Below are 13,719 nucleotides of genomic sequence, written 5' to 3' on the forward strand. Positions count from 1 at the left end.
ACTGAATATCAGTCAGAATTTCCAAACAGTAAAATGTATTGAGCTATGGAATAGCTACCCGGGGAAGTAATGGAAGCCCCAGTTGCTTGGCACATTTACAATAAGCCTAGACAAAATACTAAAAAATGTCCTGTTGGGGAAAATCCTGCCAGGGTTCCTGGGGGATGGACATGATGGCCTGAAGCAATCTTTTCCAGCTCTATCTTCTCTGATTCAGGCCTTGGCCTGTTGGCTGCAATTTTGGCAACAAGGATGTTAATTGTACATCATACGCCCATGTTCCTTCACCTGTACTTTTTGCCAGTATGGCTTGAGGCATGCATGAGCCAGTCTTTTAATGTTCAAGATATGCAGTTGTATAATTGTATATAGGAGTGGAGCTGAGTGGATTAACTTTGAGCAATTTGTTTTCCTGATGAGTTTCTGTAGGAAGATGGGCTAATACCTACTTGTTCATTTACAACAGAGAAATAGCAATTCTGCGCAGGGGATCAATCTGAGTAACACTTCACTGTGATCCTTTTAAATATATATCATAAGCAAAGAGAAAACTAGAGCAATCTCTTGCTTGAATGGGACACAGAAATGCCTGTCAGTCAAGAAGAGAGATCATCATAGCGGAAATTTTAGCACATGTTGTTGTTGCTTGTATGGTGTACTCAAGACGCTACTCATTGATGAATAGTATTCTGCAATGGTAGAAAGGACAAGTGTCACCCATACATCTTTGTAGACACTGGGTCTGATTCTACAACCCTTACTCATGTGAGTAGTCCCATTGATGTCATTGAGACCAGTGGTGTAACTAACAGTTGCAGAATCGGGCTCAATTGACTGCACATTCTTGATTAAGCTACTGCAGTAAAATTTGCAGTCCCCAAGTTCTTTCAGTGTACCAGACCGCCAGGAGTTAGGGGGTCATGCGATAAATTGGAATGTTTTTTTAATTGCGTACTAATTCTGGAGATGTGCATGTGTAACTGACCTGCAATGATCGTGGTTTTTATGTTCAGCTAGTAAGTGTAGATGAAGGTAGTAATGGTTCCTTCTAGTTAAGCAGTTAAATGAAAGCCACAAAGAAACACATTTCAGTCTCTCACTTCTTCTGATAGGAGAATACATATATATTGCTTGGTTTGCCCACTCCGGTACCCTTTTTGTGTATCCCTTACCCATTAGTACATCTGCTAAGCAATTTGAGATGTATACCAGTATAAGAACACAAACCCTCAATTCTAACATAAATTACAGGTCAGATTTACGTAATGAATGACAGCCCTGTCCAGTAAATTACATGTAAAACTAAGTTATACCCCATTTAAGTGACAGAAGAATAGAATAGAACACTCAAACTGCACTGTTCCTCTTTCCAATGGTGGTTGAATAAAAGAACAAACAGTGATAAATAGTTAAGGGAGTAATGTGTTTGACCACTCTTTTAATGCCACTTTTCTCTGTTATTATGGGTAAGAGAAATTCACACTTCAAAGAAAACTAAAGTGCCAATGATAGCTAAGGTGGTCATTTATAGGAGGTTAAAATGGTTTAATTAGTTTATTTGAAGGTTACTATAGGAGTGCAGAAAGATGTTAAGGGGTTAACCTATAAGAGATTACATTGTAGTCAGTGTTCTGTTAAAGTTTGAATTAATTTTTCCCATGGGTTTTTCACATTCTAATTTTCAACTAAATGAGACATCTGTTTCAGAAAAGGAAAATTTGCTATGGTTGTCATAGCAACCATCATTCTGTAAGAAAATTATTCCAATGGTTTCTTTAGAACAGAAAGACAGAAATTCAGTATAGAAAGCAACATCCGATTGCTAGCACAAATTTTGAGAATCCAGGCATTTTTGTACGTAAGACGAGTTGACCTGTAAAACTTGTTCATGTGTTTTTAACACAAGCTTAATTGTGCAGTAAACATATTCACTTGCAATATACTTTTCTCCCTACAGCCTTATATGTAGTCAGTCATTTTTCTGTCATAATAATAAAAGCATTGAATTTCAACAAGATATAGCTGTTTGCTATAAGAAGGCAAAACCTAAATCAAAGTACACTGTTAATCATGGGTACTTGGCTCCTAACATGAAGTACATTCATGGTATAGGTGTTTAACTGCCAAATACATTTTTTGCACCTTTCTTTTCTAGAACCAGCAGATTTTTCTCCCTAAGTATATGAATGTAAAATAGATAGTTATGTGAACTATTTTATAAAAGAGTTATACTTTCACTGAGTAAACACTAAAAAAAGCGATCCAAAAAAGCATCAGATCTTAACTCTGTAACTTTCCTTCCACATTCTATGATGGATGGAAATATTAGACAAAGTTGTCTTTACATGATTTCCAGGTCAGACCATTGTTCGTGTGTATATGGGTAGATTTTTTTTTTCCTGCACAGAAACTTTGATGGCTGTTTTGTAATAACATTTCACAAGAAGAGACTTGAGGGATAAAATCCCTCTGCACATAAAAATGATTTTACTTTTGTGTGGTTTGGGCATTGAAGTGTATGAATTTATTTAATATAAATAATACTAACATTATGCACTGAATCCTTTCAGATTTTAGCCAGAAATATTTCAGACATTTCTGTCATTCCTGGGATTGTCATAAAAGACAGCATAATGGCAAATCACACAAGTTCTAACACTTCCTAGTCACAAAAGAACAGCTCCAGCATGCATAACTCACCAACCCCTAACTCAAGCAAATATGCACTGCAGGCACAAAGCGAGAGAGGAAAGGGGACAATATTCCTTGTCTAAATAAGCTGCAGAACATGCCTATTCAGAAAGAGAAACACACTTAAAAAAAAGTGAGTATGTATATAATGGGCCTAATAGAGGCAGGCAAACCACTAGGATTTTACATGTATATATGTGATCCATAAGCCTATGGATTTCAGTGGAATCAACGAGACACTGTCAAGTTCTTTGACAGTTGAGGTTATTTTTTTTTTTGCTCCAATGTATCTTTAAAATAATTTTTTCTATACTGATTTCTTACCTTTTCTCTTTGGTAAATATTGGTGTTTTTCTCTCCATTTGTTTCTCAGGGAGCACAGCAGCTGTGTTACATTTTGCTTCCTGTTTGTGCACCACACTCATTGATGATCTCTGTAGAGCATGGGAATAGAAGGCCTGATCTAGTGCCCACTGAAGTCAGTGGAAAGACTCCCACTAACTCCAAAGGGTATTAGTTAGGGCCTGGATGAGGAGGGGTGGGAGAAAAATGTCTCAGGAACATTTCAGGTCAGTTGGAAACTGAAGTGTTAATTGTCACATTTCCCCCTTTTTTTGTATTCACGTTTTGCAAATGAAGTTTTGTTCATAAGAATATTTGTGGAAAACTAATTTTGGGCCTGTGGCTAAACAGTATTTGTTGACTAGATAAAATTTGTTGAGTGTGAGACCAGAATACCAGCCATCTTAGGATTTCTTTTGTGGCGCTAGTGAAGGAAGGCCATTGGCATTTGTGAGTTGGGCTGCAGCCTTGTTGTTGTTTTTTTCAAAGAAACAGGCCAAAACTCTGTAAGATCTCTATGGTACTTATACAGTCTTTATTACTGTAACAGCTGAGCAGGTCACAGTCCTTATTATATTTATCCTCACAACACTTCTGTGAGGTAGGGAACTTATCTTTATTATCTTCACCAAGTTCACACAGGAAATCTGTTCCAGAGCAGGGATTTAAACCTGGGCTTTTAGTTAGTATCCCAACCACTGGAGCATCTTTCTTCTCTCTGGATAAATGAGACTGCCTTCATTTATAGAGGCAGTTGACTCCAGTCTTCTCACAGTTGGAGGAACTATGCAGGCTGGCGGCAAGGCAAGGGAGAGAGTGACTTAATATAAGACAGCCAAATCCATATTTACCTGTAAATAAGGCTGCAGAGATCACTGCTAGCTTATTGCAGAATAAGCCAGTGAATAGATGCAGAGTTCCCATCCCACCAGTGGGCAGGTGAGGAACCATGTACCTTAGAGCCACATGCTACTCTTCCTGGTGGGAGAGCACCCCATAAGGAAAAAGTCGCTGAAAGGTAAAAGCCCATCAAAAAACTCTGATCTGAAACTCACTGTTCTATCCCTGATTCTCCCTTTGGTAGGTAGAGCTGCCCAGCCAACCCCTACCCTTGTCAGCATGTCTCCTAATGGAGCCTTGCTGCCATTAGTTTTCTTTCCTGTACCCACCCTCTTTGTCTCCCACCACAGGGACTGGAATGATCCAAGAGAGAGATATTGGTGGTCACAGCTGCAACAGTAGAAACTTCCAGTTAGGTTTTCAAACAGAAGGCTAACAGTTAGCCAGGGCCATGCAGAACCATGATATGGACTCTTAGCTTGACACCACCCTCAACAAGTACTGCAGAGCCCGAACACTTGGGCTCTAGAGAAATTGGGCCTCTAACCTATGGGAAGGAGGGGGAGCTTCCCGCAGAAGCTCTGCTTGTTAGAGGGCTCTTCTACTACAGTTTGCTTCCCCTTCTAGGATAGCCTGTGTTCCTTTATTTCTTAGTATGCAGTGTTTTTCAGTTATTTTCAGCATACACATGTCTAACAGCATTCCGAAAGGAGATGTGAAAAATAGATGATCACGAAGATTGCAGACAACGTGTTAATTTCTGAAGTGGTAGTCAAGCATCAGTATCAGAAGAGGAAGAATAAGAGCTTCATGAGCATTCTCTTTTGTCTTTGCCATACATGATGCAAAGAGTAGTTCAGAGAATTTGTTTAAAAGAAATCTCGCTTTTTCATTTGGATGCCGTGAGGGAGTGGAAAGCTTTCTTCAACAAAGTAAGATCTGAAGGAGAACTCTGGTTGATGTGTACATATTTATAAACACTAAGGCTGCAATTATCATAAACCTTATTAAATCACAGCAGCCCATTTGTTGTTCGCCATATATGGATATGCCCAGAACACCAGTCAGTCTGTCAAAAAAAAAAAAAGGCAACCCAAAACTAGCCCCACATTTCATGACTTGTAGCATCATCAGTAAGTCATAATTTGCCACAGTGATATTACTATGAAATATAGCTTTTTCATCAATGGGATTGCATAAAAAATGAATTATATTCTGACTGACTTTATTATAATCCCACCACTTAATAATGAGCTGTTCCATAAATAATGTGTTGAAAAAAACAACAACCCTAAAATAAATTCTCATCAGATACTAAATCTTGAATATGTAAAATTTTATTTTATAAACAATTAATGTGGTGGATGACAGAGGAAAATTGTACAGTATATATGAATTTAATAAACGTTTGTTCTGGTGTGATGCTTCCAATGTTAACCAAACATAATATGGATTATGGCCCCAAGCCCATAATTGGATCTGTATGTGTGCAGGGTTCTGCCCAGGCCCATTCAATTGTAAGATCAGGGCCAAAGTGGGAAGAAGGCCATGCTATAATATAATACACACACACACACACACACACACACTTCAGAGTGGTGGTCCAACAGATATAATGGAACTCCAGGTATAGCACTATGTAGGCTACTTCAACTCCTACAGTTGTTGCCTCTCAAACCAATTAGAAGAATGCAATAAATATTTTACAATAGACTGTATATTTAAGCTGATAAGCTTGTTGATTTCCTGCACATTAAATAATGACGGTTGTATGCAGATATGGTATCATTGTACGTAGGGGGAAGGAAACTAATGCTATTTGTGTCCCCAAATTCCTTAACAGAAGAGAATCAGTCTCCATTTTTTAATTAGATGACCAATGCATATGAGTAGCATTGAAGACATTCTCCTCCTCTTTTGGCAGGCAACCTTGGTTTTATGGCTGGGGCTTTAATCTTCCACGAGGCCAAGCACTATTAGAGAAATGGAACCTTATTCCAGATGGAATAGATATTCTTATAACACATGGACCACCTCTTGGTAAGAAAACATTAACACTTTTAGTTACATATTTCAAATGATATAGTAACTGTGTGCTCTTTTCAGACACGGGGTGAAATCCTGGCCCCAGGGAAGTCAAAAGCAAAGCTCCTCTGGATTGAATTGGGGCTAGGATTTCATCCCAAGGTTTCTAATCGCTATTACCTAAATTCAGCGGGGGATGTGAAATATTTTGCCTTAATGTACATTATAAAGAAACAATGGCCCTGATTCACGGATGCATCTAGCATTCCAGTTTCATGCCAATGTGACTCCACTGAAATCAATAGAGCTACACCAGTGTCAAAACTGGGGTGACACAATGATGAATCAGGCCTAATATACTTACATAATTTAGAGGTCTGATCCTGCGTTCCTTGCCCACTCAAAGCTTCCATTGAAATAACTGAGGAGAGTTGATTGGACAAGGAATGGAGGATCAGGCCCTAAGTTCTTACATATAGCTTCCCCACCACCTTTTTATGGTAGCATTCCCCTCCATCCAATATTCAGTATTTATTTCTCCCTTCTTTCCTCATGAGTTGCCACCTCTGCTTCCTTCTCATGAACCCAAATGGCCACACTTATGGTGCCCATTCTTTAGAGAGGACCTGCTGACATGTGTAGGCCAACAAGAATCATTTTACATTTTCATTTTACAAATATTATTGTGAGATAAAATATATCTTTATACAAGTAGAGGGCTTATTATGTTTCCTGATAATAGTTATCTGACCTCGATTATGGAAATAAAGTATTAACATAAATCTTTTTGGCCCTGATTCAGAAAAGCATTTAAACACATGCTTAACTGTAAACACATGCTCAAAACTCAGATTTAATCATGATAAAGTGAAATTCATGCTTAAGTGCTCTGCTGAATTTGACTTTTAAACTTAAGACTCCTTTCAGTCCACAATTTCACTAAGTGCTAAAATCCTCCCTCCCACCACTTTTTCCCCTTCTCTTTCAAAATTTTCATGTAGAGTATGTAAAGTGTTTTGTTTTGTTTTGTTTTTCACTAGAATAAAATGATTTTGCTTTAAGTGCTTCACTGAAGCTTTGGAGATAAGGATTTCTTCTTTGTAAACCTTTGTTCTCCCAATAAGACTCTGTGTTTAATCCATTACTCACTTCCAGTCATCAGATTTATTCCGTATATGGACTTGGAACCTAAAAACTGGTAACAGCCATTCATCCCTCAGTGCTTGCAGGTCTGGAGCTGTTAGCCCTAAACATTTAGCATAGCAGATAATCCCAAATGGTAGCCTAATGGTTAGTATTGGATTTTTGGTGGACCCATTTATAAATCCAAATAAAACAACTTAAAACATTTGAAATACTTTGTCTTTTATTCTTAAACTCCCAAACTTCCATCTGATTAGTCATGAGAAAACCCTATCCTTTGTCAATTCCAAAGAATGTCCACATATCTAGTGTTTGTAATTCACTTATCAACTAGTCTGAGAATTTATCCTATTTTGTTTTTTATCTTCAACCATCCTCCATGGCTTTTCTGAGAAATGTTGCATATTTCTTTGCTTTATTTTCCTGGTGTCTTGTCTATATTAACGTATCTATGGACAACTCATGTTCCGCGCTGAATGGTCTGCAACCCTTTAATGAGTTGGATCAAAATATTGCTCCACCTAACATGTTATTTACTTTTCTGCAGCAGCCACTCTGTGGCACTCCAAAGGAAAGTGCCAACCTCCTCACCGTATTGCACCCAGCTATGTATTAGGCTGTGCATGGATGGGTTGGAAACAGAATTCCTTTCTGACCTCCACGGGCAATTATTTTAACCTGGAAGTTGATTACTATTATCCTGGTCTTAGACTGCATAACTACAAATGTTATTAATGAACATAAAAGTATCCAATGCTCTTGCAAATTCAGCCACACAATTTAGATAACTTCCTATGACAGTATGACTATAATGCTGCAAAAAGGAGCATTTCCTTTTATGGATTTTAAATGTATTTCCCTTTAACTTACAGATTTTGTTAGGTCGCTGTCAGGTTTGCATGGGGTATCGACAAGTGACCCAGCAAGAGCTGCTACTGCCATGCCTGCAGTGATTCTCACTGTTACATTAGGTTTAGAGGTTTCAGAGTGGTAGCGTGTTAGTCTGAATCAGCAAAAAGAACAAGGAGTACTTGTGGCACCGTAGAGACATTTATTTGGGCATAAGTTTTTGTGGGCTAAAACCCACTTCATCAGATGCATGCAGTAGAAAATACAGTAGGAAGATATATATACACAGAGAACATGAAAAAATGGGGGTTGCCATACCAACTCCAACGAGACTAATCAATTAAGGTGGGCTATTATCAGCAGGAGAAAAAAAAAACTTTTGTAGTGATAATCAGGATGGCCCATTTAAAACAGTAGGGGAAAAATTAGCCTGGGGAAATAGTTTTTACTTTGTGTAATGACCCATCCACTCCCAGTCTTTATTCAAGCCTAATTTAATGGTGTCCAGTTTGCATATTAAGTCCAGTTCTGCAGTTTCTCATTGGAGTCTGTTTTTGAAGTTTTTTGGTTGAAGAATTGTGACTTTTAGGTCTGTAATTGAGTGACTGGGGAGGTTGAAGTGTTCTCCGACTGGTTTTTGAATGTTATAATTCTTGATGTCTGATTTGTGTCCATTTATTCTTTTGCGTAGAGACTTTCCGGTTTGGCCAACATACATGGCAGGGTGGCATTGCTGGCACATGATGGCATATATCACATTGGCAGGTGAACGAGCCTCTGATGGTGTGGCTGATGTGATTATCATGACAAAAGTTTTTTCTCCTGCTGATAATAGCCCACCTTAATTGATTAGTCTCATTAGAGTTGGTATAGCAACACCCATTTTTTCATGTTCTCTGTGTATATATATCTTCCTACTGTATTTTCCACTGCATGCATCCGATGAAGTGGGTTTTAGCCCATGAAAGCTTATGCCCAAATAAATTTGTTAGTCTCTAAGGTGCCACAAGTACTCCTGTTCTTTTTATTAGGTTTAGAGACTCCCGTAATAGGTGGTTCCTGTCTGTTTAATGACTCAGAGGACAACTACCCTCTTCTGTATGTGGTCCAAAAGAGGGTGCTGCAATGTGGCCTCTCAGGTTGAGTCCTATTACTGATTATATCCCTCTTTTGAGCTGGTGCCTCATGAAATCATGTCCTCCTTTCTTCTCCCCTTTTCTTTTTCCCTTAAGTGTATGTCTTAATTCTGCCCACCATCCACTTTTCTCTTCTCCCTATTCATCCCCTTCCTGTAGCAGAACAAATACCCTCCTGATCAACTGATGTTACAGAACTACAGAGATAAATTGGTGAGATTTTAAAAGTGCCAAAGGGATTCAGGAGCACAAGTCTCATTGACTTTGAACAGAATCGTGCTTCTGTGTCACATAGGCCCTTCTGAAAATCCTACTCAGAGTCACTATTCTTCATTATTTGTATCGTGGTAGTGCCTAGATGCCACAATCAGGATACGTGTTCCCCTTGTGCCAGGCACTGTACACACATATTGGGAAGACAGTTCCCCAAGAGTTTACAATTATCTGCAGTCATCGTACTCAGCCACCTGTTAATGAGGATATACCATATATTACTGGGTCATAATATATAGCAGTGTGAGAGACACTTACCTTTGATTAGGTCATATTGGAAATACAATAAAAATACTACAGCAAAAATAAGTTTCTTTTGAATATGTATTAATTTCATTTTTTTAAAAGTCAGTTTCCTACCATGTAAAGAATTAAGTTAAGGATTCTTTGGCTTCTCATCAAGCATTCTTTCCTTTTCTTCCTTTCTTTTTTTTTTTTTTTTTTTTTTTTTTTTATAATCGATTTCATTTCACCTTTAAGTCTTCATCTGTAGCTGTCTGCGTGATTGTCTGTGACAAAGATTTATACTTTCCTGACAGTTGCAGAAACCTGTTTCAAATAACCAAACATAAAAAAAATCCCTAAGATGAACTCTAATTGTTAGCTAGGTGTAATCAATTATTCTTAGTTTGTGTAGTCAGGTGTATATAATAAGCAGCAAACATATGGGAAGGATTCAGAAGGGTGATAATGCATGTAAACAAAAACATGTTCAACATGAATAATGCTTAATTTAATGGAGAAGTTAATTTCATGAATTTTTGTTTGTAAAGTTTTTGAAGTGGAAATACCTTTGCCTTCATGTTCACCACAGACGTTTTGACAATTAACTGTTTCAAACCATTGAAATAACAAAAACCTGGGTTATAATCTGCTTGGTATGAAAAAGAGATTGAACTGGATTCTGAAAGATACAATTTCTCTACTCATTTTGACGTGCTAAGGAACTGCTATTATTTCCTGGAATAAATTTTAAACTGACAGAGGACAAAAGTGACTAGCAGAGTCAAATATCAGAGTTTAATGAGGATCATTGGTGTCTGTAATTAAGTTGCATGTAACTGGATTTTCTGTGAAGATATTTACACCAAAAGACCTGGGATAACATTTTCAAAAATACCCTTTCTTAAACAGGACTTAAGCACTTAGAAGCCTAGATTCCATTGACTTTCAAGGAGAGATTTCGGAGTGCCTTAGTCACTCTTAAAAATGGGACTTTTGAACCTGTCATTTACTCATTTCAGAAAATTTTACCCTTAGTCACAAAACCCTAAAATATACCAAGACCAACTTTTAAAAATAGGCACGGAAATGCAAACATGTGGGTGTCCGAATCTGCCATTAGGCTGGTATATATCCATTTTTCATGTAGTGCACTCTTCCAACTGAGTGCTCCATTTCTGGTCTCATTGAAATAAATGGCTTAATTCCTTGTTAGCCATGTTGGAGCAGGCCCCCTGTACCATAATTTGAAAACTGCATCCAGTACATGTATGTCTCTGGCTCATCCTTATTCTCTCAGCCCTGTATATATGCAAGATATCACAACACCCTTGAAATGTATCTATGGAAATGTGCAATAGGCACATAATGCAAACGGAAGGATAAATAAATCTAAAGAATAGTACAAAATTGTGTATGTTTTAGGTACCCCAAATTGGAAGCAACATCTTATGATAGTGGCAGAGATGTGGCAGCACAAAACAATTAGATCATTCCAAACCAACAGAAATTAACTAAATTATTCCAATTTGCACTGCAGAATAGCATTTCCCTGCACACCTCTGGACTCTTTGCTCTTCCATCTTTCACACAGGTATACAGGAGATGATGTTTTCACACTTCAAGTGTCACATCCTGGCAGGGCCAACTAGAGGGGGGAGAAGCCGCTACAAATTACCGGGGCCCGGCGGTCCGGAAGGGGACCTGGGGCCCGGCTCTCCCCCCCTCGTCGGCCCTGTTTAGCCAGTCCACCCTTGCTGGGGGCCTGAAAAAAAAATTTCACCGGGGCCCAAACCCGCTCTTGGCGGCCCTGCATCCTGGTTAGGTTACACTATCGCTTTGAAGAAAGTACTATGATTTAGTGAACAATTAGCATCCCTTCTGAAATGACATTCGTTTATAAATACAATTTGCTGTCCAGACTGGGCATTTAGGTTTCATTGTAAAATAACTTTAACAAAAACCCTGCATCCCATACAGGTAAATACAACAGTCACACATGCATGCCTCTGCAAAGGGGCCAGCAGAGACTTTGGGAGGAGGTACAATGATCCTGGCAGTTTCATGAGATTTCCCAAAAGCAACAAGGTGAGGGCTGGATTATGGCCCCACTATCCTTTTGTGTTTGCCAGTTGAGCTCAGCTGCTGAATGCTGGAGTTTCTGTCCCGGCATGTGCTCCCACAGGCTCTTCAGGAATTCAGACCAACTCAGCCACAATGCCTCCAGGGATTCCTGCTGCAGTGTGGTCTCTGCTCATTCCCCCACCTAACATGGGCCCATGTTTAAAGCTGCCATATAGTCTTGGATATTTAAAAATATGATAATTTTAATCAAATTTCCAGCCTCCAGCCCAACCAAGACCATCATTTGGAGCCAGATCCTTGTCTCATCAGGTCAATGGAAAGTCCCAATGACTTAACTGGGAGTTAGATCAGTCTCCTGGTGGTACAGATGTGGATACAGTTTTTAGTATCATTTTAACACTTTGGTGCCATTAATAAAAGAGTATTTTTAGTGCTCTCTGTTCAGATTTGCTGTTATTTCTGCTTTCTGAAGTAGCCGATAGGGCTGGTAAAGAAAATTGTCATTTTTTTTAATGGAAAAATTGGGTTTGCAACTAAATGTAACTTTAACAAAGTGCCTGCTTTCCTTGAAAATTTTTGATTTTTTCATACAGGCAAAAACAAAAACAAAAAATGGAAACCAAAACCATTTTTTTTTTTTTAATTAAAAAGTCAACACTTTTTAGGGAGAAAGAAAAATATTTTTACAAGCAGATGTAGTGGGCAATCATTTTAATGTATGAAAATGGAAATATCTAACCCCCAATGCCAGTATGTTTTGGTTTAATAATTAGCAACACCAAAGACATTACATAAGTTAAGATCAAAATATTCAGTGCTTAAAATTAGACCCTGACTCTAGATTTAAAAGCCTAAATGTCGGTTTAGAGGCCTAGCTTTAGGCACTAGTTTTGAACATTTTGCTCTAAGCTTCTTAAAATGTAGCAGGGATGGATAAAACTTAGAGTGTTTGCCTTAAATAGAGCAAATATGGTTTAATTGTTTTTAATTTAAAATCTCTTGGAAGAATCTTTCCTTTAAAAAGGAAATATTGGCAAGAATAACTCTAATCCCATCCCTTTGGATCAACTGTTTTTTCATTCCTCAAATATTTTTCATTCCCCCTCCACTGAGCAATGAAGATGTTCATTTTAATAGATTATTCTGTGGCCACTTACTAGAAACTAAGAGAGACGTTAAAATCCAGGAATGATTTTGCATCTTCCAGGTAAAGTTTCACAGATAACGTGACTCCTTTCTCTCTCCTTTTAAATCTATGTTTATTAATCTTTCTTCTTCTTCAAAGGTTTTCTAGACTGGGTTCCTAAGAAAATGCAGAGGGTAGGATGTGTTGAGCTGCTGAACACAGTCCAGAGACGAATACAGCCACGACTTCATGTTTTTGGACATATCCATGAAGGTCAGCAAGCTTGTCTCTCTCTGATTTTTTAAAACCAACTGCACCCAAGTCACTGCACAGTATGGCCAACATTTTCAAACTTGAGTTGCTAAAGATAGGCAGCTAAATTAACGGACAGTTCTGAAAGTCAGGCCACTTGTTTAGGTGAATAAGAGGCATATGAGTATCTAACATTCAAGTATGAATATTTGGGCCTTGGCATCTCTGTTTCAGTTTCCATATCTGTGAAATGGGGATTATACCTACAGTTCCATATGAACTACTGATCCAGTTGGTTCAAAACAAGTGTAGAGGTCTACTAGGTGACTATAAGTTAGGATTGCGGGATTCTATTTGTTGCTCCTTACTGAATCACTGTGTGACTTTGGGGAAATCATGTAATCTCTCGGCATCTCACTTTCTCTCTAAAATCCTTAGGGATTTCTAAGGTTTAATTACTGAGATCCTGGGTTAGAAGGGTCTAAATAAATACAAAGCTAAAATGAGACTCCATAAAACTCTAGAGGTTCCTCCCACTCTTCATCCTAATACATGGTACATGCACAAATTATCTCCTCATCAGCGAGTTCAGGATTCTCCAGCAACCTGAGACACTATCGTTTCTTCAGTGTTTGTGTGAGTGTGTGTGTCAGAGCACTAGGGAGTCATCACTGGCTCTGTGGGGGTAAGATTTTTTTTTTAACAGGTTAAATGTTCAGTGCACAGACCCACCAA

The 13,719-nt window shown here is 38.3% G+C and overlaps 1 protein-coding gene across 4 annotated transcripts in view; it reads left to right on the forward strand.

Annotated features, from left to right (window-relative positions):
- MPPED1 (metallophosphoesterase domain containing 1) overlaps nucleotides 1-13,719 on the forward strand; it is a 75,745-nt gene that overhangs the window by 56,542 nt on the left and 5,484 nt on the right. For all 4 annotated transcript variants that reach the window (XM_034783568.1, XM_034783563.1, XM_034783587.1 and 1 more), the window contains exons 5-6: nucleotides 5,798-5,913; nucleotides 12,892-13,005. In XM_034783568.1, coding sequence (XP_034639459.1) covers nucleotides 5,798-5,913; nucleotides 12,892-13,005 — 230 coding nt within the window. The remainder of the gene's footprint in view (nucleotides 1-5,797; nucleotides 5,914-12,891; nucleotides 13,006-13,719) is intronic.

This window comes from Trachemys scripta, chromosome 1 (assembly GCF_013100865.1).
Source record: "Trachemys scripta elegans isolate TJP31775 chromosome 1, CAS_Tse_1.0, whole genome shotgun sequence".
Lineage (NCBI taxonomy): Eukaryota > Metazoa > Chordata > Testudines > Emydidae > Trachemys > Trachemys scripta.